This window comes from Leptodactylus fuscus, chromosome 1, assembly GCF_031893055.1.
Source record: "Leptodactylus fuscus isolate aLepFus1 chromosome 1, aLepFus1.hap2, whole genome shotgun sequence".
NCBI lineage: Eukaryota > Metazoa > Chordata > Amphibia > Anura > Leptodactylidae > Leptodactylus > Leptodactylus fuscus.
The window spans coordinates 215176988-215202773 of record NC_134265.1 but is presented as its reverse complement, the minus strand read 5'-3'; the positions used below and the strand labels follow the sequence as shown (position 1 = coordinate 215202773).

At 41.9% G+C, this 25786-nt stretch overlaps 1 protein-coding gene across 2 annotated transcripts in view; it reads right to left on the bottom strand.

Annotated features, from left to right (window-relative positions):
* Positions 1-2230: 2230 nt before the first annotated feature.
* The window catches only part of MED11 (mediator complex subunit 11), a 68309-nt gene continuing 44753 nt past the window's right edge, over positions 2231-25786 (bottom strand). For both annotated transcript variants that reach the window (XM_075283690.1, XM_075283691.1), the window contains exons 3-4: positions 17173-17303; positions 2231-2522 (exon numbers count right to left, since the gene is read on the bottom strand). In XM_075283690.1, coding sequence (XP_075139791.1) covers positions 2382-2522; positions 17173-17303 — 272 coding nt within the window. In that variant the 3' untranslated portion in view covers positions 2231-2381. The remainder of the gene's footprint in view (positions 2523-17172; positions 17304-25786) is intronic.

The following is a 25786-nucleotide window of genomic DNA, read 5'->3' as shown; positions in this document are numbered from 1 at the left end:
CTGCCTGCTGCAGCCAGTTGTGTTCTAATGATTTGGCGATTTTGTGGGGTTTTGTCTTCACATTGCTAGATGCTATATTTTCTTTATTTTACTGGTGACGTGGCTATATAAGGGCTTATTGTTTGCGGGATGCGATGCATTTTGTAATGACACCATTTTTGGGTGCCTAAATACATTTTAACTCTTTTTTTTTTTTTTTTTGCTGGATTTCAAAAATTAAAATCAATTCTGGCATTGCGTTTTACCTTTTAAAATTTTTGCCATGCAGTGTACAGTATAAGTAACATGTGGCCTTTATTCTGCGGGTCAGTACGGTGATACCTCATTTATATTATTTTTTTATGCGATACTAATTCTGCAGAACAAAAACACATTTGAAGACATAAATCAGTGATTTTTGCATCGCCATCTTCCGAGAGGTGTAACATTTTTATTTTTCAGTTGACAGTGTTGGTTGAGGGCTTATTTTTTGCGGGACAATGTGTGCTTTTTATTGGTACTGTTGTGGGGTGCATATGACTTTTTGATCACTTTTATAGCATATTTTCGAAAGTGAGATTGCGAAAAATCACTACTTCCGGCGAGTTTTTTTTTTTCCATTTTTTTATACAATTCATTTTCTATAGAAAAAAGGGAATTTTTGGGGCTTTATAACTTCATTTTTTTTAAAACACTATTTATTTTAATTTTTTTTTTTCACTTTTTTTATGTGTGCCTTTTAGGACACTTGATACAGCAATGATTTCACTGCTGAATCAATGTTACAGACTGGAGACACAGCCTGCACGTGTCTCCAGTCTAACAGGAAGTCAAGCAGATGCATTGCTTGGCTTCCTTAGTACCCTGCAACCTATAATCAACCAGAAAACGGGGGGCTCACTGGCCAGACTCCAGGCTGCATGTTAGAGACACTGGCACCCCCCCGATCACGCCGCGGGGGATGCCGATAACGCCGGCAGAATAGTGGGACCCCTCCAATGGGGGGTTATGGAGCAGGTCTTAGCTGTCAGATACAGTTAAGATCCGCTCCAATTACGTTGGCACTGACAGGGAATCCTTCCCTGACTGCCCGACGTAATTTTACTATAGGGCAGTCAGGAAGGACCTGTCAGTGCCGACGTAATTTTACTATAGGCCGGTCGTTAAGGGGTTAATAAATTTGATTTCCATTGATGATTTTTGTTTGATTTTGTTTTTTCTTTTTTTTTTCTTTTTTGGTAGAGTTGGAAGGGACCTCAAGGGCCATCGGGTCCAACCCCCTGCGAGTGCAGGTTTTCCTAAATCATCCCAGCTATATGTTTATCCAGATTCCGCTTGAAGATTTCCATTGATGGAGCGCCCACCACCTCCTGTTCTCATCACATTCAACTTTGTACAGAAACAAAGTATTCAATGAGAATATTTCATTCATTCAGATCTAGGATGTGTTATTTGAGTGTTCCCTTTATTTTTTTGAGCAGTGTATATGGATTTTGGATGCATGGAGAAGTGAGGAGTCAAAGATGTCTGTGTTGCAAACAAGTCAAGTCACAGCTGGAAGAAGTGGTCATGGCGGTCCAAAAGGGAAGAGAAGGGAAATGTGGGAAGACGTCTCCTGTAAGTAATACTGCATTGTATTCACTGTAATGTAATATGGATGATCAAAAAAATTAACCCCCCCTCCCCCCCGGTATTCAGTCCGGGAGGGGGGGGGGTCTTTTGATTGTCCGCCTCAGGCAGCAGAGAGGCTAGGTTCTCAACTGATGACAGCTGTTGTAAAACTACAACTCCCAGCATGTATACTTGCTCTCTTGGAACTCCTATGGAAGTGAATGGAGTATGTTGGAATAGTAATTTCACAGCAGCTGGAGTGCCGAAGGTAGTTTTTTTTTCAAATGACCTTGGGAACCTGTAGAAAATTGACTTATTGTATGAATTCTATTATTCCCATGAATGCTACTACTGGATATAGAAAAATAGGGAAAAAAATCAGCTTATTGGTGCCTTCAGCAGTATATATATATATATATATATATATATATATATATATATATATATATATATATATACATACATACATACACTTTCTCATGTCGTTGCACGCATTATGTTTTTCACACTTTTCAAGGGTTGTAGATATCCTAAGCAAGTCTCAAAACTCCAGTACAAAACAAACAAGTAATGGCTGAAATGTACGCAACTGATGGGCTACTCATAAGATCATGAAAGATTACAAAGTCCTTTTTTCACCTTCAAGATTTTTTTATTTTTTGCAATAATAGCACACTATACTTCTCAGCTTGGATTTATTTCCTGCACAGAGAATGATAATCCTGTTGTTTGGTTCATATATTTCTGAAGCACTTTATTAAATAATTGCCTTTAATATCTCCTAATGAAGGTTAAGGCTGCTCAAGCGTCTGTTCACATGTTCTGCACAGTTCAGTTAGCTTCACACGAGCATAATCAATTCTGTTGAGCGCCATTGTTCCATCCTTGCGTGCACTGTAACTAGAACCTTCATGTGGCTGTCCTGTGGCTACCTGCAAGGGAATAGCAAAAACATTTTTAATGCTACTTTGACAATGATTGGTTGGTGCACTTTTTTTTTTTTATTAAACATTCAGTCCTATGAAAAAGTTTGGGCACCCCTAATAATCTTAATCATTTTTAGTTATATTTTGGTGTTTGCAACAGCCATTTCAGTTTGATATATCTAATAACTGATGGACACAGTAATATTTCAGGATTGAAATGAAGTTTGTTGTACTAACAGAAAATGTGCAATATGCATTAAACCAAAATTTGACTGGTGCAAAAATTTTGGTCCCCTGATTTTATTGATTTGAATACTCCTAACTACTTTTTACTGACTTAGTGAAGCACAAAATTGGTTTTGTATACCTCACTGAGCTTTGAACTTCATAGCCAGGTGTATCCGATCATGAGAAAAGGTATTTAAGGTGGCCAATTGCAAGTTGTTCTCCTATTTGAATCTCTTCTGAAGAGTGGCATCATGGGCTACTCAAAACAACTCTCAAATGATCTGAAAACAAAGATTGTTCAACATAGTTGTTCAGGGGAAGGATATAAAAAGTTGTCTCAGAGATTTAACCTGTCAGTTTCCACTGTGAGGAACATAGTAAGGAAATGGAAGACCACAGGGACAGCTCTTGTTAAGCCCAGAAGTGGCAGGCCAAGAAAAATATCAGAAAGGCAGAGAAGAAGAATGGTGAGAACAGTCAAGGACAATCCACAGACCACCTCCAAAGAGCTGCAGCATCATCTTGCTGCAGATGGTGTCACTATGCATCGGTCAACAATACAGCGCACTTTGCACAAGGAGAAGCTGTATGGGAGAGTGTGGTGTGCTTGCAGAAACGGCTTCTTTCTCATCAAACAGAGTCGCCTGAGGTATGCAAAAGCACATTTGGACAAGCCAGCTTCATTTTGGAAGAAGGTCCTGTGGACTGATGAAACAAAGATTGAGTTGTTTGGTCATACAAAAAGGCGTTATGCATGGCGTCCAAAAAAAACAGCATTCCAAGAAAAACACTTGCTACCCACTGTAAAATTTGGTGGAGGTTCCATCATGCTTTGGGGCTGTGTGGCCAATGCCGGCACCGGGAATCTTGTTAAAGTTGAGGGTCGCATGGATTCCACTCAGTATCAGCAGATTCTTGAGAATAATGTTCAAGAATCAGTGACGAAGTTGAAGTTACGCCTGGGATGGCTATTTCAGCAAGACAATGATCCAAAACACCGCTCCAAATCGACTCAGGCATTCATGCAGAGGAACAATTACAATGATCTTGAATGGCCATCCCAGTCCCCAGACCTGAATATCACTGAACATCTGTGAGATGATTGGAAGCGGGCTGTCCATGCTCAGCGACCATCAAACTTAACTGAACTTGAATTGTTTTGTAAAGAGGAATGGTCTAAAATACCTTCATCCAGGATCCAGGAACTGATTAAAAGCTACAGGAAGCGACTAGAGGCAAAAGGAGGATCTACTAAATATTAATGTCACTTTTCTGTCAAATTTTGGTTTAATGCATATTGCACATTTTCTGTTAGTACAATAAAAGTACAATATCAAACTGAAATGGCTGTTGCAAACACCAAAATATTTAGAACTAAAAATGATTAAGATTAATAAGGGTGCCCAAACTTTTTCATAGGACTGTATAAAATACCAACACAAATCTTGCAACATGACAGTGATAGTAGTTGGATCTGCACATGGCTTTGTGATTACAACATGAGATAATTAATATAGCTCAACAGCTATTTCAGCTTTTTTTTTTTTTTTTTTTTTAAGTCTGGTTTGCTACCAAAACCAGGTTATCATACAGTACAATCAGTGGCCCCAATTAGAGAAAATGGAGGTAATATCCAAGTAGTAGTATCCAAGTCAGATTATAATACAGTGCCATGCAAAAGTTTTCATTCCTCTTAAACTTTTTCACATTTTGTCACCTTACAACCACAAACTTTAAGGTATTTTACTGCAATTTTAAGTGATATACCAACACAAAGTAGCAGATAATTTGAAGTGGAACGAAAATGATTCATGATTTAATCAAATAAAAATCTGAAAAGTGTGATGTGCAAAAGTATTCAGCCCCCTAAATCAATACTTTGTAGAGAAACTTTTCACTGCAATTATAGCTGCAAGTCTTTTGGAATATGTCTCTACCAGCTTTGCACATCTAAAGACTGAGATTTTTGGCTGTTCTTCTTTGTCAAATAGCTCAAACTCAGTCAGATTGGATGGAGACCGTCTGTGAACAGCAATTTTCATGTCTTGCAACAGATGCTCAATGGGATTTAGGTCTGGACTTTGACTGGTCCATTGTAACACATGAATATACTTTGATCTAAACTTCTCCACGGTAGCTCCAGCTATATAGGGTGATTGTCTTGTTGGAAGGTGAATCTCCCTCCCAGTCTCAAGTCTTTTGTATCCTCCAACAGGTTTTCTTTCAGGATTGTCCTGTATTTAGCTCAATCCAGCTGACCAGCTTTCTTGTCCCTGTTGAAAAAAAGCCTTCCCACAGTATGATGCTGTCACCACCATGTTTCACAATGGGGATGATGTGTTCTTGGTGATGAGCAGTGTTACTTTTCCGCCACACATAGCGCTTTGCATTTAGGCCAAAAACGTTAACTTTGGTCTCATCTGACCAGAGCACCTTCTTCCACATTTGCTTTGTCCCCTATATGGCTTTTGGCAAACTGCAAACGACACGTCTTTTTTTTTTTTTTTTTTTTTAATGTAGCTTGTGAGCCTCACATAGGGTTCACAATGTACATTTTTCCCTATCAGTATGTCTTTGGAGTATGGGATGGAAATCCACGCAAACAGGGGGAGAACATACAAACTCCTTGCAGGTGTTTTTTTGCCCTTGGAAGGATTCGAACCTAGGACTCCAGCGCTGCAAGGCTGCAGTGCCAACCACTGAGCCGTGTGGCCCCCACAGCACATGTCTTTCTTTCAATAATGGTTTTCTTCTTGCTACTCTTCTATAAAGGACAGATTTGTGGAATGCTCAACTTACATTTATCCTGTGGACAGTTTCTCCCACCTGAGCTGTGGATTTTTGCAGCTCTTCCAGAGTCATCATGGGCCTAGTGGCTGCTTCTCTGACCAGTGCTCTCTTTGCTCAATCTGTCAGTTTAGGTGGACTCCATGTCTTGGTAGGTTTGCCGTATACCAGCAAGTCTCCAAGTATATTCAGTAGTTCAGCTAAATGTTGTAAATGGATCTGTACTGCATGCCATTGTAGCAATAAAGTGAAAGGAATAATAGTCAAATTAAAAGACATTTAACCCCTTCCCGCCGATGGCATTTTATGATTTTCGTTTTTCGTTTTTGACTCCCCTCCTTCTAAAGCCCATAACTTTTTTATTTCTCCGCTCCCAGAGCCATATTAGGTCTTAATTTTTGCGGGACAAATTGTTCTTCATGATGCCACCATTAATTATTCTATATAATGTACTGGGAAGCAGGAAAAAAATTCAGAATGGGGTGGATTTGAAGAAAAAATGCATTTCTGCGACTTTCTTACGGGCTTTGGTTTTACGGCGTTCACTGTGCAGCCAAAATGACATGTCCCCTGTATTCTGTGTTTCGGTACGTTTCCAGGGATACCAAATTTATATGGTTTTATTTACATTTTGACCCCTTAAAAAAAAATCCAAAACTGTGTTAAATTTTTTTTTTCTAAAAGTCGCCATATTCTGACGGCCGTAACTTTTTTATATGTAAGTGTACGGGGATGCATAGGGCATCTTTTTTTGCGGGGCCGGGTGTACTTTTTAGTTCTACCATTTTCGGGAAATGTTATCGCTTTGATCACTTTTTATTCAAATTTTTATCAGAATCAAAACAGTGAAAAAACGGCGGTTTGGCACTTTTGACTATTTTTCCCGCTACAGCGTTTACCGAACAGGAAAAATATTTTTATAGATTTGTAGAGCGGGCGATTTCAGACGCGGGGATACCTAACATGTATGTTTCACAGTTTTTAACTACTTTTATATGTGTTCTAGGGAAAGGGGGGTGATTTGAACTTTTAATACTTTTTATATTTTTTTTACTTTTTTATTTATTTTTTTTTGCATTTATTAGACCCCCTAGGGGGTCTGATCACTAATGCAATGCATTACAATGCTAATGCATTGCAATGCATTGCAAAAAATCATCCCCTCTTTTGCAGGCTGCATAGACCAGCCTGCAAAAGAGAGAATTTGCAGACAAGCCTGGGAGCCTTGTACAGGCTCCCGGCTGTCATAGCAACATGACGTCGGCCCTGGAGCATGCTCCAGGAGCCGGCGATCCCGGGCAAAATGGCGGCGCCCATGCGCCGTACTATTACGGCGCATGTCGGGAAGGCGTTAAAACTCTGAAATGGATAGCAAGTTATAGGCTTACCTATTAATTGGGATGCCTGGTTGTCACAAGTCATGGACTTAATCAGCCACAAAGTTCAGTTCATTCTGTTTTCCTCTACTGTCAATGGCCTCCCTGAGATCCCACCCTTAATGCGTGCCTATGTATCTACATTTTCCTTATACTAGAGCTCAAGCCCCCAGAGATCACTTTTCTAAACAGTTTATATTTTAGCTTTCAAAGACATAGTGAATAGAACAGAAGATCAGGTTAAGTTACCTTTATGGTGTATTAAAATAGGATATCAGGGGAAACAACAAATAGCTGGATAGATAGATAGATAGATAGATAGATAGATAGATAGATAGATAGATAGATAGATAGATAGATAGATAGATAGATAGATAGAATAGTATACCAGTCAGAATATACTATTTCTCCAAAACAAAATATAAAGAAACATAGTCTTGTGACATAAGAAATGAAAGCCGGTACCGTTCTGAGAAAAATGATGCCTCTTCCACCTCTATTTCTTAATTCTAGCCCGAGATATGATAAAAAATGTATAGCCATACCAGGCCAAAATTTGTGCTTTTTCAAAACTTTAGCAGTCTGTAAAAATTAACAGATGAAGAAAAAAATTCAACTTTTAATTTGTAATTAACTTAAGTTGTACTTCATAAAAATAAAAAAAATCTAAAGACGTCAGGTAAAAAAATATTCATATTTGGATCACTTGATATGGAATGACCCAAATCTGACATGTGTCACTTTATGTGGTAATAACTTTGGAACGCTTTAACTTGCCAAAGTGATTTTGAGAATGTTTTTTGTTAACAAATTATTAGAGATGAGTGAACAGTGTTCTATCGGAAAAAATCGGAAAAAAGTCATTGGCTGCCGAAATCAGGTGACCTCCATTTTAGACGAATAGTGGATTTCAGATCCGGGTCATATGAGACTGTGAACTTTGTGACTATGAGACAGGGATAGCTGTACAGGCAGGGATAGCTAGGGATAACCTTTATTTAGGTAGGAATGTTATTAAAAATAACTTTTTGGGGCTCTATCGGGTGTGTAATTGTGATTTTTGTGAGATAAACTTTTTCCCATAGGAATGCATTGGCCAGCGCTAATTGGCCAGAGTTCATAATTCGGCCAATCAGCGCTGGCTCTGCTGGAGGAGGCGGAGTCTAAGATCGCTCCACACCAGTCTCCATTCTGGTCCGACCTTAGACTCCGCCTCCTCCAGCAGAGCCAGCGCTGATTGGCCGAATTATGTACTCTGGCCAATCAGCGCTGGCCAATGCATTCTATTGGCGTGATAAAGCAGAGCTGAATGTGTGTGCTGAGCTCAACTACGCCAGTGGCGTAGTCGAGAGTTCAGTGCACAGCCAGCTCTGCTATGCCGGAGATTGAGCAGAGTTGGCCGTGCGCTCCGGTGGTGTAGCAGAGCCGAGGGTGCAGAAGGATTCAAGTGCACCCTCGGCTCTGATGTAGCAGAGCCGAGGGTGCAGAAGGATTCAAGTGCACCCTCGGCTCTGATGTAGCAGAGCCGAGGGTGCAGAAGGATTCAAGTGCACCCTCGGCTCTGATGTAGCAGAGCCGAGGGTGCAGAAGGATTCAAGTGCACCCTCGGCTCTGATGTAGCAGCGCCAAGGGTGCAGAAGGATTCAAGTGCACCCTCGGCTCTGATGTAGCAGAGCCGAGGGTGCAGAAGGATTCAAGTGCACCCTCGGCTCTGATGTAGCCGAGCCGAGGGTGCAGAAGGATTCAAGTGCACCCTCGGAGATGTAGCCGTGCTGATGCTGTCAACACTGCTACATCTGATATCGGAACACAATGGAGACTGCTGTGGACTCCCCAGCAGTCTCCATTGTGTTCCGATATCAGATGTAGCAGTGTTGACAGCATCAGCACAGCTACATCTCCGGACGGAGTGTGCGCTCTAACCCTTGTGCACACACAGCTCTGCTACATCAGAGCCGAGGGTGCACTTGAACCATTCTGCACCCTCGGCTCTGCTACACCACCGGAGCGCACGGCCAACTCTGCTCAATCTCCGACATAGCAGAGCTGGCCGTGCACTGAACTCCCGGCTACACCACCGGTGTAGTTGAGAGTTCAATCTCCGGCATAGCAGAGCTGGCCGTGCACTGAACTCCCGGCTACAGCACCGGCGTAGTTGAGCTCAGCACACACATTCAGCTCTGCTTCATCACCCCAATAGAATGCATTGGCCAGCGCTGATTGGCCAGTTTACAGAATTCGGCCAATCATCGCTGGCTCTGTCGGAGGAGGCGGAGTCTAAGGTCGGACCTGAATGGAGACTTGGTGTGGAGCAATCTTAGACTCCGCCTCCTCCGGCAGAGCCAGCGCTGATTGGCCGAATTCTGTAAACTGGCCAATCAGCGCTGGCCAATGCATTCCTATTGGAAAAAGTTAGCTTGTGAAAATCGCAAACTGACAGGGATTTCCATGTAATAAAGTGACTTTTATGCCCCCGGACATGCTTCCCCTGCTGTCCCAGTGTCATTCCAGGGTGTTGGCATCATTTCCTGGGGTGTCATAGTGGACTTGGTGACCCTCCAGAGACGGATTTGGGTTTCCCCCTTAACGAGTATATGTTCCCCATAGACTATAATGGGGTTCGAAACCCGTTCGAACAGTGAGCGACTGTTCGAATCGGATTTCGAACTTCGAACATTTTGGTGTTCGCTCATCTCTACACATTATACTTCATATTAGTAGTAAATTTTGGTTGATATGTCTTGTGTTTAATTATGAAAAAATAGGAAATTTGGTGGTAATTTTGAAAAATATGCAATTTATATAGTTTGAAATGATGTGCATTGCATACAGATAGTCAGACTGCCAAAATTATATCCTAAATCTCATGTCCCAGTTCTCTGTTTTATGTCGGCATCAAACTTTAGTCACCCTTTTATTTTTTACAGACATTATAAGGTTTACAAGAACAATATTCAAAATTGTCAAGAAATTTCCAAAACCCATTTTTTAAAAGGGACTAATCCAGTTATGAAGGGGTTTTGAAAGACTCTTGTATTAAAACCCCCCATAAATCTCCCCATTTTCAAAACTGCACCCCTTAAATAAGCCAAAACAACATATATCAAGTATTTCAACCCTATAAGTGCTTAATAGGAATTAAGACAAAATGGAGGTGAAATTTACACATTTGATTTTATTTTATTAATATTTTCGTTTAGCCCTAGAATTTGCGCATTCACAAGGGGTTAAGTTCTCCAGACTACCATAGTACCCCACTTGTGGGTGTAAACTAATATATGAACACACAGCAAGACGCAGAAGGGAAAGCGCGCCAAGGAGCTTTTAGAGGTCAGATCTGGCTGTTATCCATTTCAGGCACTATGTCGCATTTTCAAAGCTCTTGAGATGTCAAAACAGTGGAAACCTCTAGAAAGTGACCCCATTTTGATAACCGCACCCCTCAAAGAATTTATCAAGCGATTTAGTGAGCATTAGTAACCCAGAAGTGAATATGTAAGCTGTGCGGAGTAAATTGGGTACACCAAATCCCATTCTATTTTCCCACTAGCTCCTATGACACGGACGGGGAAGAGGAGCATTCTGGGGGATCAGCGCTGGTGTATTCTCTCTCATAAGCTGTAAATATGGGGTGTTCCCTGAAAACGCTCGCACAGATGATACATTTCCTTCTAGTCGCAGCCACTTATGTCCTAATGATTTGGCGACTTTTGGGGTTTTTGTCTTCACATTGTACAAGCTAGATTTTTATTTTTATTGTCTGGCAATGTGGCCATATGAGGGCTTGGTGTTTGCGGTATGAAATGTACTTTTCAATGTCACCATTTTAGGGTGCCTGTAACTTATTGACTACATTTTATTAACTCTTTCTGGGTGGGATGTAAAAGGAAACATCAATTCTGGCATTGCTTTTTAGCATTTATTTTTTTCCCGTGCAGCGTACAGCATAAGTAACATGTTACCTTTATTCTGCGGGTCGGTACGGTTACGGCGATACCTCATTTAGATTATTTTTTAATGTGTTGCTATTTGTGCAGAATAAAATTCAATTCAGGAAAAAAAAAATCTATTATTTTTGCATCGCCATCTTCTGAAAGGCATTTTTTGCGGGATGACCTGCAACTGACCTTGCAGTTCGGGTTCAATAATATTTAAATTTTATTGTTCAGATTTTTACAGACGCGGTGATACCAAATATGTAATGTTTTTTTCTATTTTTCTTTATTTTACATAGTAAAACATTTTATATGGGAAAAGGGGATTTTGGGGGCTTTATTTATTTTCAATTTATTTTAACCGGTTAAGGACCAGGCCCAAAAGTATGTTAAAGACCAGGCCTTTTTTTTTCAAAACTGACATGTGTCACTTTAAATGGCAATAACTTTGAGACGGTTTAACTTACACAAGTGATTTTGAGATTGTTTTTTTCGTAACACATTATACTTCATGTTAGTGATAAATATTAATCAATATTTTTGTATTTATTTATAAAAAAAACTAGGAAATTTGATGGAAATTTGGAAAAAATTGCAATTTTCAAAATGTGAAATTCTCTGCTTTTCAGGCAGTCATACCACCCAAATACATGAATAAATATTATCTCCCATATCTCTGCTTTATATTGGCATCATCTTTTGATTGTCTTTTAATTTATTTTGGACGTTACAAGGCTTACAAGTGTAACAGCGATTTTCTAGATTTGCAAGAAAATTCCCCAAACCAATTTTTTAGGGACCGCTTCAGTTCTGTAAGGAATTATAAAGGCCTGTATAATAGAAACCCCCATAAATCACCCCATTTTCAAAACTACACCCCTCAAATTATTCAAAACAGCATTTGGGATGTTTGTTAACCCTTTAAGTATTTCCTAAGAATATAAATAATATGGAAGTGAAATTTAGACATTTCATTTTTTTTCATTAATACATTCATTTAGACCTAAAATTAACACATTCACAAAGGGTTAAAGGAGAAAATGCATCTCACATTTTGTTATGCAATTTCTCCCGTACACAGAAATACCCCACATGTGGGCGTAAACTGATTTTTGGGTACACGGCAGCGCATGGAAGGGAAGGAGCGACACTGGGTGTGTGAACAGCAGATTTTGCTGGAATAATTTTCAGGCACCGTGCCTCATTTGCAGAGCCCCTAGAGTACCAAAACAATGGAAACCCCCCAAAAGTGACCCCATTTTAGAATCCACACCCCTCACAGAATTCATCAAGGGGTATAGTCAGCATTTTGACCCTACAGTTGTTTCACAGATTTTACTAACATTGGGATGTGTAAATGAAAAATTACTAAAATGTCACTTTATCCCCAAAGTTTTAATTTTCACAAGGGGATAAAGGAGTAAAAGCCCCCCACAGTTTGTTAAACAATTTATCCTGAACACGGCAATACCCTATGTGTGGCCATATTCTGCTGTATGGGTACATGGCGGGGCTTGGAATGGAAAGAGCGCTATTTGGCTTTTGGATGGCAGATTTTAATGGAATAATTTTAGGTGCCATGTCTCATTTGCAGAGCCCCTAGAGTACCAATACAGTGGAAACCCCCTAAAAGTGACCCCATTTGGGAAACTACACCCCCCACAGAACATATGAAAGAGTATAGTGAGCATTTTGACCCTACAGCTGTTTCACAGATTTTATTAACATTGGGGCATGAAAATGAAAAATTACTTTTTTTCCAATAAACTGTCAATTTAGCCCCAAATTTTTCATTTTCACAAGAGGATAAAGGAGAAAAAGCTCCCTAAAGTTCGTTAAACAATTTCTCCTGAACACAGAAATGCCCCATATGTGGTAATAATCTGCTGTTGCGACATGGTGGGGCTCAGAATGGAAAGAGCGCTATTTGGCTTTTGAAGGACAGATTTTGCTGGAATATTTTTCAAGTCCCATGTCGCATTTGCAGAGCCCCTAAAGTATCAATATAGTGGAAACCCCCTAAAAGTGACCCCATTTTGGAAACTACACCACTCATAGAATTTATCTAGGGGTATAGTGAGCATTTTGGCCTCACAGCTGTTTCACAGATTTTATTAACATTGGGACGTAAAAATGAAAAATTACTTTTTTTCCAAATGAATCGTCCATTTAGCGCCATATTTTTAATTTTGCAAGTAGTTAAAGAATTAAAAGCCCCCCACAGTTTGTTACAAAATTTCTCCTGAACACGGCAATACCCCATACGTGGCCATAATCTGCTGTATGGGTACATGGTGGGGCTCAGAATGGAAAGAGAGCTATTTGGATTTTGGAGGGCAGATGTTGCTGGAATAGTTTTCAGGTGCCATGTCGCATTTGCTGAGCCCCTAAAGTACCAATACAATGGAAACCCCTCAAAAATGACCCCATTTTATAAACTACACCCGTCAAGGAATGAATCAAGGGGTATTATCATTTTGTGCCTAAAATGCTTCCAAAAAATGAATGTCCAAAATGAAAATTGAAATTTTGAAAGAAATATGCCATTTCGGTGCCCAATACGTTGCACCCACTTTGTGTTGTCAGAGACCTGCACTCCTAAAACTATTAAGGGGCCATCCCGTGGGGCAAAAAAATATATGTGGGTGTAAACTGCTGCTTGGGCACACAGCAGGGCTCAGAAGGGAAGGAGCACTGCGCTTTTTAGCTTTTGGGGTACAGATTTAGAGGGACTTTCTGGGGGCCATGTTCCTTTTGGAGAGACCTGGAGGTAACTGTAAACCCCATTTTGTAGGGGCAAGTTTAGGGTCTCTGCAAAAGTGTCATGGCATCCAAAAACCAAACCATCTGTGCTCCAAAAACCCAATAACCCTTCTGTGTCCGTCTGTGCCCTAATATCAGTTTATACCCACATATGACATTACGTCCGTTATCCCGGGTACACCAGTGTCATACATGTGGCATAAACTGTAGTTTGGGCACATAACAGGGCGCAGAAGGGAAGGAGCGCTATTTTGGTTTCTGGAGAACAGTTTGGTTTTTGGACGTCACTTTTGCAAAGACCCTGAATTGTCAATAAAGTGGAATCCGCAGACATGTCACTCCATTTTGGACACTAGCCCACTGATGGGATTTATCAAATGGAGTAGCGAGCATTTTTCACCCTTGAGTGTTGCACTTATTTAGTTTCCAGAAATGAAATCGCAACTGATAATGAGAAGTTAAAAATGAAAAATTTCCAGAGATCCGCCATTTCAGTACCCGATATGTTGTGCCCAACTTATGTCAGCAGAGACACTCCAAAAACTGGTAAGCGGGTATCCCGGGCACAACAGCTTTCAGAGCGTTCATCTCTGATACAAGTCGGGCACAATATATTACGCACTGAAATTATGTATTCCTGGAAAAATGGTCATTTTCACCTCTCACAATCAGCTTCGTATTCATTTATGGATAATAAGTTATAGCAACACTTGGGGGTTAAAAATGCTCTCTGTACCCCAGGATAAATCCTTCAGGGGTGTAGTTTCCAAAATAGGGTCTCATATCAGGGGATTCCACTTTACTGGCGTTTCAGCTCTGCAAAAGTGTCATGGCATCCAAAAACCAAACCGTCTGTGCTCCAAAAACCCAATAACCCTTCTTCCCTTCTGTGTCCGGCTGGGCCCTAATATCAGTTCATACCACATATGACATTACGTCCGTTATCCTGGGTACACCAGTATCATACATGTGTCATACATGTGTCATACATGTGGCATAAACTGCAGTTTGGGCACACAGCAGGGCGCAGAAGGGAAGGAGCGCAATGCAGCTTTTGGAGCACAGATTCAGATGTTTGGTATCTGAACGCCATGTCATGTTTGTAGAGCCTGTAAGGTATCAGAAAAGTGGATTCCCCAAAGGAGTGACCCCATTTTGAAAACTGCACCCCTCAAAGAATTTATCAGGGGATGTAGTGAGTATTAGTATGCGGACGTGACTGCACAGCGGATGGCGAAGAGGGAATATGTAAGCGGTGCGGAGGACATTGCAAACACCAAATTCCCTACTATGTCCCAATAGCTCCTATGATTGGGGGAGTCACTTTGGGGTCATTTTGGGGGTCACTTCAGGTGTCTTTCCCTTGTAAGCTGTAAATCTGGGGTGTCTCCTGAAGTACACTGACACAGCTTATACATTCCCTTCCTGACGCCGCCAGTTGTATTCTAATAATTTGGCAATTTTGGGTTTTGTCTTCACATTGGTAGATGCTATATTTTCTTTATTCTTTTGGTGACGCGGCCATATAAGGGCTTGTTGTTTGCGGGATGTGATGTATTTTGTAATGACACCATTTTTGGGTGCCTACAACATACTGAATACATTTTATTAACTCTTTCTTGCTGGATTTAAAAAAAATAAAAAATAAAAAAAATCAATCCCGGCATTGAGTTGTACCCTTTAGATTTTGCGCCATGCAGCGTACAGTATAAGTAACATGTTACTTTTATTCTGCGGGTCGGTACGGTTACGGCGATACCTCATTTATGTTATTTTTTTATGCGATACTAATTCTGCAGAACAAAAACACATTTGGGGACATAAATCAGTGATTTTTGCATCGCCATCTTCTGAGAGGCGTAACATTTTTATTTTTCGGTTGACAGTGTTGGTTGATGGCTTATTTTTTGTGGGACAACCTGCGCTTTTTATTGGTACTGTTGTGGGGTGCATATGATTTTTTGATCACTTTTTATAGCATATTTTGTAAGGTGATATGGTGAAAAATCATTACTTCCGGCGGGTTTTTTCCGTTTTTTTTTTTTTTTTCAGATGTACACCGTATACATTAAATATTATTTCAGTTTTATTGTACAGGTGGTTACGGACGCGGCTATACCAAATATGCATTGTTTTTATTAATTTTTAGTACTTTTTTAATATAGTTCATTTTGTATAGAGAAAAAGGGATTTTTGGGCTTTATAACTTTTATTACTTTTTTCATACACTTTATTTTTTTTTAACTTTTTCATGTGTCCATTTAGGACACCTGAATCAGTTGATGCTTTGATGAAAGCACCAACTGATTCTGCACAGTAGCAGACAGGACACGAGCAGGACATGAGCCTGCTCGTGTCCTGTAAGCTGCAGAGGAAGTGAGACACATCGCTCACTTCCTCCATCGGTCGGCAGGATCAACCAGGTATGTGGGGGCTCCGGTAGTCTGGGGTCACTGGCCAGACCCCAGACTACCTTTTACTGACATCGGCACCCCCCGATCTCGCCGCGGGGGGTGCCGATCACCTTCAATTGCCGGCGGATCCCTTTCGATCGCGCCGTGATGTTTCACGGCACGATCGAAAGGGTTAAAACGTTCAGTCGGAACTGAGTCCGACTGAACGTTGTTGAGGGGGTGGTTAGGTGTTAGTAACACCTAACCCCTGCCCTCCCCCCGCCCCACCCCCTGCCTAGTGAGTCTCTGAAGACCGGCCGTAAATTTACAATCGGCTGGTCTTAGAGACCAGGACTGCTGGCCGTAAATTTACGGCCAGCGGTCCTTAACCGGTTAAACTTAAACTTTTTATCTTTACTTTTTTATAACTTTTTTTTCTGTCCCCATGGGGGACTGAAGCAGTGATCTACTGATCACTGCTTAACTACATGTACGCTGCAAAACACGTACTGCAACAACGCCACAACCCCCCCCTCCCCCAAACCGCCGCGAGGGGTGCCGGTCGGGCACAAAACATACCGAAGTCTCTAAGATGACGCCGGCATCTCAGGGGTTAACACCCACGGTCGGACCCGGTTCCAACCGCGGGTGTTACAGGGCAGTGTCAGCCGTATGTTACGGCTGACACCCGCAGGGCATGGTGCGGACACAGTTTCTATGTGCGCACCATGCAGCCGCCGTAGTACTATGGCGGTTTGTGGGAAGTAATTCCCGGCAGCGGCGTACTATTACATGTCGGGAAGGGGTTAAACTCCAAAGTCTGGGATTTTTTTAAGGGGTTTAAAAAAAATAAATAAAACTAAATTATAAAGTAAGATAAAAAAGTTAAATAAATTTAATCTAAAAATCCAATTTTGGTATCCCCAGAATGAACCCATAGATGACAGGTGACATGTCATTTTGGCTGCACAGTGAACGCCATAAAACAAAGGCCAGAAGAAACAGATTTTTTTCTCAAATTTCACCTCAATCTGAATTTTTTTTTATAGCTTTCCAGTACATCATATAAATTATTATTTGGTACCATTATGACGTTCAATTTGTATCACGAACAAAGTCAAAGACGAAAATCAAAAAAGGCATTCAGTGGGAAGGGTTTAAAGGGTAAACATACCTGTGTGAGATAACGTATTTGTCCTGAGAGTTCAGACTCAACCTTCTGCATGGAGCTGGTAAACTGAGAAGCATGTCTGTCTAAGATGCGTTCATTTGGTTTTTCTTTGGAGATCTCCAATATAACATTCCCTAGAACAAAATAGAGAAACAGAGATTGTCATTTCCACGGGTATATCTATGACTTTTGATGAATGTACCGTATATACTATATGTATGTATATATGTATGTACCGTATATACTCGAGTATAAGCAGAGAAACTGGGCAGGAAATGGAAACCTGCATAACGGAGATCGGGCGCTGGTGTGAACCCGCCCTCAAAGTAGAAAATTACTGTGAAACATACACATTAGGTATCCCTGTGTCTGAAAGTGCCCGGTCTACTGAATATAGGGGATCTGCAGTGCTCCTATTCTGTCGAGAAAGGGTTAATAGGAGCACTGCAGATACGCTATATTCAGCAAGGCTGAGTTCCAAGTGGGGGGGGGGGGGGACCCAGTCCTCAAACTCAGGGAAGGGGCAGACAGACAACCAAAACACCCTCAACATCCCCCATCCCCTTCAAAATCATATCCAAAAAATGTCTAGTTCCTATAACCTTTGATATTATTAATATTAGTATCTAGGCCTATAGTCTCATGGCTCTTACTGTAAAGAAGCACATCCATGACTACAGTAAACCTTTTTTTTTTTTTTGACATAAAGAGGATATCCCCTTGTCATAGTTACAGGCCTCACTGCGAAGACCTCTATACAGTCTAGTCATATATTTGTACATTGTCCTAAAGTCATATCGTCACAGCAGCACTGACAGGAGAATTACCACAGCCCCAGGGACAGGAAGCAACAGGAAGCCATGGCTTTAACGGTCCTTCCTACACTTCAGATTCAGTTGTTTCCTGTACCTTTGCTGAGGAGAAGGTAGTGCTTAGCCTCCCCTATTCCCTACATCAGGGGTCGGCAACCCCTGGCATGCGTGCCAAGAGTGGCACGGGAGGCATATTTTGCTGGTACAGCAGCCAGTGTAGTAAAAGTAGACGGAGCGTCCCTTCAGTGCTCTGCTAGAGCTTGAGGTTTAGGACCTCCCCCTTCCCTGACTGCTCTCCCTGTCCACCAATGAGAGGTGAGCCTCTCACTGTACAGGATAAGCCTCTCACTGTGCTGCTCTGCTGCTGCCTCCGGTGCTGGGCTCTCCTACAGGGTGATGTCCCCGTCCCTCTCCAGCCTCTCGGTGCCTCAGGTGGACCCTGTGATCTACTACGCCTACTGTAGACTCCAGCTTGCCATCTTGGTGCTGTTAGAGTTAAGTCCTCCATCTTTGTATTTTGGCAGCCATCTTGTACTCTTTCACATAAGTATGTATTTTCTGCTTAAGTCAAGGAGGCCCTTTGTTAGACTTTAAGGAATGTGATAATGAACGTTAATGCATAGGTTGCTAATCATTATCTCTCAAGGGCCTCATTTTGAGAAGATGCAGCTGACTTTGTATATCTCTTATCTCCTTTACATGATGTATGGACGCATAACCAACAAAAGTATTAATCTTATGGTATCTGGGCACTTTGTCATATTTTATGGTTTATGAAGGTCACTTAGAGTGTGTATAGACACAGAGTCTATGTAGCTTATTGTTAATTAGGTTGGAACATGTCATCTTATCTCTCAAGCCCATGATATATACATATAGACAGTCTGGGATGTTAGCTCACACATAAGTATTTTGAATCCTTCTTTGTTTCATGGGAAAGTCCATCCCAGTGTGGAAAGCTATAATGAGATGCAGATTATAATGAGCCTCAGCCAATAGCCATGTGCCAGGCTTGTCTTATATCTCTATAACCAATCATGATTGTACTAATTAGAATAGCCAAGCCAGCTCTTTGTCTGTAATGTATTTAAACTACCTTTTTCTTATAATAAAATCAGAACTCTTTTGATACACTACCATCTTGTGTCTTTAATCAGTTCTCCAGGCTTAAGAAAGATGGCTGCAGTCCATCTAGGCCTGTTAATTAATTATCTAATTAGGACCTCTACAACATACGGAGGGATCCATATGTCCCTATCAGTGCCTTCACCTGCCAGGATATCACTGCAGGTAGACACAGCCGAGCCAGGTTCCGTTGAACTGAAAGAAACTCTTCGATTAATGGATCTACGTATATTATTGTTTTTCAAAATGGATTATGGGGTTTGATATTTATTTTCCTTCTATTTTTGATTTGATCTGTTTTGATATAGGGGTTCATTTACAGTGTTCAAAAGAATATGTCCATGGGGTTTTCTAGTTGGTCCTTCTTCTAGGGTTTAACCCTTTCCCGCCGATGGCATTTTTTGATTTTCGTTCTTCGTTTTTGACTCCCCTCCTTCTAAACCCCATAACTTTTTTATTTCTCAGCTCCCAGAGCCATATGAGGTCTTAATCTTTGCGGGACAAATTTTTCTTCATGATGCCACCATTAATTATTCTATATAATGTACTGGGAAGCAGGAAAAAAAATTCAGAATGGGGTGGATTTGAAGAAAAAATGCATTTCTGCGACTTTCTTACGGGCTTTGGTTTTACGGCGTTCACTGTGCAGCCAAAATGACATGTCCCCTGTATTCTGTGTTTCGATACGGTTCCAGGGATACCAAATTTATATGGTTTTATTTACATTTTGACCCCTTAAAAAAAAATCGAAAACTGTGTTAAAAAGTTTTTTTTCTAAAAGTCGCCATATTCCGACAGCCGTAACTTTTTTATACGTCCGTGTAGGGGGATTCATAGGGAGTCTTTTTTTGCGGGGCCGGGTGTTCTTTTTAGTTCTACCATTTTCGGGAAATGTTATTGCTTTGATCACTTTTTATTCAAATTAGTATCAGAATCAAAACAGTAAAAAAACGACGGTTTGGCACTTTTGACTCTTTTTCCCGCTACGGCGTTTACCGAAAAGGAAAAATATTTTTATAGATTTGCAGAGCGGGCGATTTCGGACACGGGGATCCCTAACATGTATGTGTTTCAGTTTTCAACTACTTTTATATGTGTTCTAGGGAAAGGGGGGTGATTTGAAATTTTAATACTTTTTATATTTTTTATATTTTTTTTACTTTTTTTTTTTTTTTTTGCATTTATTAGACCCCCTAGGGGTGTTGAACCCCAGGGGGTCTGATCACTAATGAAATGCATTACAATGCTAATGCATTGCAATGCATTGCAAAAAATCATCATTTCTTTTGCAGGCTGCATAGACCAGCCTGCAAAATAAAGAGCTTGCAGACAATCCTTGTAAAGGCTCCCGATTGTCATGCCAACCTGACGTCGGCCCTGGAGCATGACCGTGGCGCCAGAGGGGTTAATGCCTCCGATCGGTCCGGGGACCAATCGGAGGCATTAGAGCCGGTTCTCTACTGCTTAAAGCAGTAGACACCCGGCGGGTATGGCGGTCGCCATAATTACACACCCGACATGCGCCGTACTATAATGGCGCATGTTGGGAAGGGGTTAATATATGGTTGAATTGGATGGATCACTACCCGTAGTATATGAGCTAAAGCATTATGGGAGTTGTAGTTTGTTTCTAACATAGAGGTTGTAGTTACAACTTTGTTTTTGTCACGCACATCGGGATGGTTAGTTGTTCCGGATCCAAACAAGTGCGGGCCTCAATTTTACATTTAGGTAAGCTAATAATATGATGTATATACCTGCGTTATATATTTATGATTAATGTCAGTTTTTAATTCCTGTTGTTATATTCGGTCCGAGGTTATGTTGATTTATTATATTGTAAAAATGGTGTATTGTGTATTTTCGTATTTTTTCGATCAATATGTGTATAGTAGTTTATATGACGGGTTAATCAAAATGGGTGGAGTGAAGGGTCCGGTGTTTCCTTTATAAAGTAATTGATGTTGTCATGACATAAGGAAGGTGCGTCTGCACCGAAACGCATAGCTGCCTCAGGATTTTATTCCACTGTTTTTTAACATTAGCTATGCACCTCTTTTTAATAGATAATTAATAAATATTGAAGGTTTTATATTTAGACTTCGGACCTTGGCCATTCTTGTTTCTTCTCTGGTTGAAGCCGAATTTTACAGTTTCTTGTTGCAATACTTATTGGTGGAAGACCACCCAGCCTCTGGTCTCCCAGGGAAGGCTTATTTATATGTTGAGCTGAAAACAAAATTGTTTTGACCATACTACAATGCCCCCCCTCAATGGGATCAGGGGGTGCTGTCGTGATTAAAGGGATCCTATCATTAACACCGGAGTTAGACTTACCGCTAACTTTGATTCCATGTAGTCCACCATGACAGCTACATAAGAAGATATACCAGATTACAAACTCTAGGGCGGGAATACCGCCAAAAGGACCTTATGTCCGAAGGCTAAAACACTTACCGAACCCAAATCTAACCTGTAGTGTTTAGCAAAGGTCCACGAACTAGCCCAAGTGGCAGCCTCTGGGAAGCTCCCCATCTCTCAGCCCAAGAGGAGGAAATTGCCCTAGTTGAGTGAGCTCTGATGTTCCCTGGCTCTGGTAGATTCCTTAAAAGAAAAGCCTGCGGGATTTTCACCTTAATCCACTTTGCGATGGTAGTTATGGAAGCATTATGACCCTTATTTTCTGCCCCCAAATTTTAATTAATAAATTGATGTCCTTCCTGCAGGAGGAAGTAGTTTTCAAGTAGGCGACCACTGCCCTTCTGATGTCCATAGCCTGCCACGCCCTCTCTTTGGAGAGGAGAGATTTGAGCAAAAGGAGGGAGGACTATAATCTGCTCTCTGAGGAACTCTGACAATGCTTTCGGCATAAAATTTGGATCCAGCCTTAAAGAATCCTGTCACTCTTGATTCTAAGATAAGGTTCCCTAATAGAGGGGGCCTGAATCTCCCCTAAGTGCCTGGCAGTAGAGAAAGCGATCAAAAAAGCTACCTCTTCAATGTTCTTTTTGAAACTGATGAGGATCAACAGACTTAACCCTTTGCTCAGAATCCAGGAAGAATGAGAACTTTCTCTCCTTAGAAAAGATCTGGACACTGTCCCAGCTGCAGAATAGGCAGAATGTATATCTACCTTTATCAGAACAGGCAAAATGTGTAATAACACACTATTATCAGAACAGGTAGACTGAATAATAACATAGACCATCAGAATAGGTAGACTGTATAATAACATACCCTTTTATCAGAACAGGCATAAAGTGTAATAACTAGAGATGAGCGAACAGTGTTCTATCGAACTCATGTTCGATCGGATATTAGGCTGTTCGGCATGTTCGAATCGAACACCGCGTGGTAAAGTGCGCCATTACTCGATTCCCCTCCCACCTTCCCTGGCGCCTTTTTTGCTCCAATAACAGTGCAGGGTAGGTGGGACAGGAACTACGACACCGGTGACGTTGAAAAAAGTAGGCAAAACCCATTGGCTGCCGAAAACATGTGACCTCTAATTTAAAAGAACAGCGACGCCCAGCTTCGCGTCATTCTGAGCTTGCAATTCACCAGGGACGGAGGTTTCCGTCCAGTTAGCTAGGGGTTAGATTCTGGGTAGGCAGGGACAGGCTAGGATAGGAAGGAGAAGACAACCAACAGCTCTTATAAGAGCTAAATTCCAGGGAGAAGCTTGTCAGTGTAACGTGGCACTGACGGGCTCAATCGCCGCAACCCAGCTTTCCGCGGATCCTGAATGGAATACACTGACAGTGTATTCCCGTATACCCGATATATACCCCCGATACCCGTTCCAACGGTGTGCCCCCCCACCTTCACCCCAGAAATACCCTGCAAGTCCCCTAGCAATAGAATTGGGGCTATATACACCCACTATTTTTGCTACTGCCATATAGTGCCATTGTCTCACTGGGAATTCAAAGAATATATTGGGCTTACATATAACTTCAATTCCAGGGAGAAGCTTGTCAGTGTAACGTGGCACTGACGGGCTCAATCGCCGCAACCCAGCTTTCCCAGGATCCTGAATGGAACACACTGACAGTGTATTCCCGTATACCCCATATATACACCCCAAATCCCCGTTCCAACGGTGTGCCCCCCCACCTTCACCTCAGAAATACCCTGCAAGTCCCCTAGCAATAGAATTGGGGCTATATACACCCACTATTTTTGCTACTGGTATATAGTGCCATTGTCTGACTGGGAATTCAAAGAATATATTGGGGTTACGTGCACCCACAATTTTTGCTACTGGTATATAGTGCCATTGTCTCACTGGGAATTCAAAGAATATATTGGGGTTACGTGCACCCACAATTTTTGCTACTGGTATATAGTGCCAGTTTCTGACTGGTAATTCAAAGAATATATTGGGGTTATAAATACCCTCATTTCTTGCTACTGGTATATAGTGCCATTGTCTGACTGGGAATTCAAAGAATATATTGGGGTTATAAATACCCTCATTTCTTGCTACTGGTATATAGTGCCATTGTCTGACTGGGAATTCAAAGAATATATTGGGGTTACAAATACCCTCATTTCTTGCTACTGGTATATAGTGCCATTGTCTGACTGGGAATTCAAAGAATATATTGGGGTTACAAATACCCTCATTTCTTGCTACTGCCATATAGTGCCAGTTTCTGACTGGTAATTCAAAGAATATATTGGGGTTATAAATACCCTCATTTCTTGCTACTGGTATATAGTGCCATTGTCTGACTGGGAATTCAAAGAATATATTGGGGTTACAAATACCCTCATTTCTTGCTACTGGTATATAGTGCCATTGTCTGACTGGGAATTCAAAGAATATATTGGGGTTACAAATACCCTCATTTCTTGCTACTGCCATATAGTGCCAGTTTCTGACTGGTAATTCAAAGAATATATTGGGGTTATAAATACCCTCATTTCTTGCTACTGGTATATAGTGCCATTGTCTGACTGGGAATTCAAAGAATATATTGGGGTTATAAATACCCTCATTTCTTGCTACTGCCATATAGTGCCAGTTTCTGACTGGTAATTCAAAGAATATATTGGGGTTATAAATACCCTCATTTCTTGCTACTGCCATATAGTGCCATTGTCTGACTGGTAATTCAAAGAATATATTGGGGTTATAAATACCCTCATTTCTTGCTACTGGTATATAGTGCCATTGTCTGACTGGGAATTCAAAGAATATATTGGGGTTATAAATACCCTCATTTCTTGCTACTGGTATTTAGTGCCATTGTCTGACTGGGAATTCAAAGAATATATTGGGGTTACGTGCACCCACAATTTTTGCTACTGGTATATAGTGCCAATTTCTAACTGGGAATTCAAAATGCGCAAGGCTCCCGGAAAGGGACGTGGACGAGGCCGTGGGCGAGGTCGGGGGAATGGTTCTGGGGAGCAAGGTAGCAGTGAAGCCACAGGGCGTCCCGTGCCTACTCCTGTGGGGCAGCAAGCATTGCGCCACTCCACAGTGCCAGGGTTGCTTGCCACATTAACTAAACTGCAGGGTACAAACCTTAGTAGGCCCGAGAACCAGGAACAGGTCTTGCAATGGCTGTCAGAGAACGCTTACAGCACATTGTCCAGCAGCCAGTCAGACTCTGCCTCCTCTCCTCCTATTACCCAACAGTCTTGTCCTCCTTCCTCCCAAAATTCCCAAGCTTCACAGAACAATAACCCCAACTGTCCCTGCTCCCCAGAGCTGTTCTCCGCTCCTTTCATTGTCCCTCAACCTGCCTCTCCACGTCACGATTCCACGAACCTAACAGAGGAGCATCTGTGTCCAGATGCTCAAACACTAGAGTCTCCTCCATCTCCGTTCGATTTGGTGGTGGATGACCAGCAACCCACCCTCATCGACGATGATGTGACGCAGTTGCCGTCAGGGCATCCAGTTGACCGGCGCATTGTGCGGGAGGAGGAGATGAGACAGGAGTTGGAAGAGGAAGTGGTGGATGATGAGGACACTGACCCGACCTGGACAGGGGGGATGTCAAGCGGGGAAAGTAGTGTGGATGTTGAGGCAGGTGCAGCACCAAAAAGGGTAGCTAGAGGCAGAGGCAGAGGTCAGCAGCTTAGGCGAAGCCAGGCCACACCCGGAATCTCCCAAGATGTTCCAGTTCGTACCCAGCCCCGAAAAACTCCCACCTCGAGGGCACGTTTCTCGAAGGTGTGGAGTTTTTTCAAGGAATGCGCCGAGGACAGATATAGTGTTGTCTGCACAATTTGCCTCTCGAAATTGATTAGGGGCTCTGAGAAGAGCAACCTGTCCACCACTTCAATGCGCCGTCATTTGGAATCCAAGCACTGGAATCAGTGGCAGGCAGCAACGGCAGGACAAAGGCCGCCTGCCGTTCACGCCACTGCCACTGCCTCTGCCACTGCTGACTGTGCTGGCGATGCACTCCAGAGGACGACCCAGGACACCACTTCATCTGCCTCCGCCACTTTGTTGACTTCTCCCTCATCCTCCCCTGTTCCTGTCTTATCTCCTTCTCCTGCACCATCAAAGGCACCATCAGGCGCTTCTTTACAACAACCCACCATCTCTCAGACATTGGAGCGGCGGCAGAAATACACTGCTAACCACCCACACGCGCAAGCCTTGAACGCCAACATCGCTAAACTGCTGGCCCAGGAGATGTTGGCGTTCCGGCTTG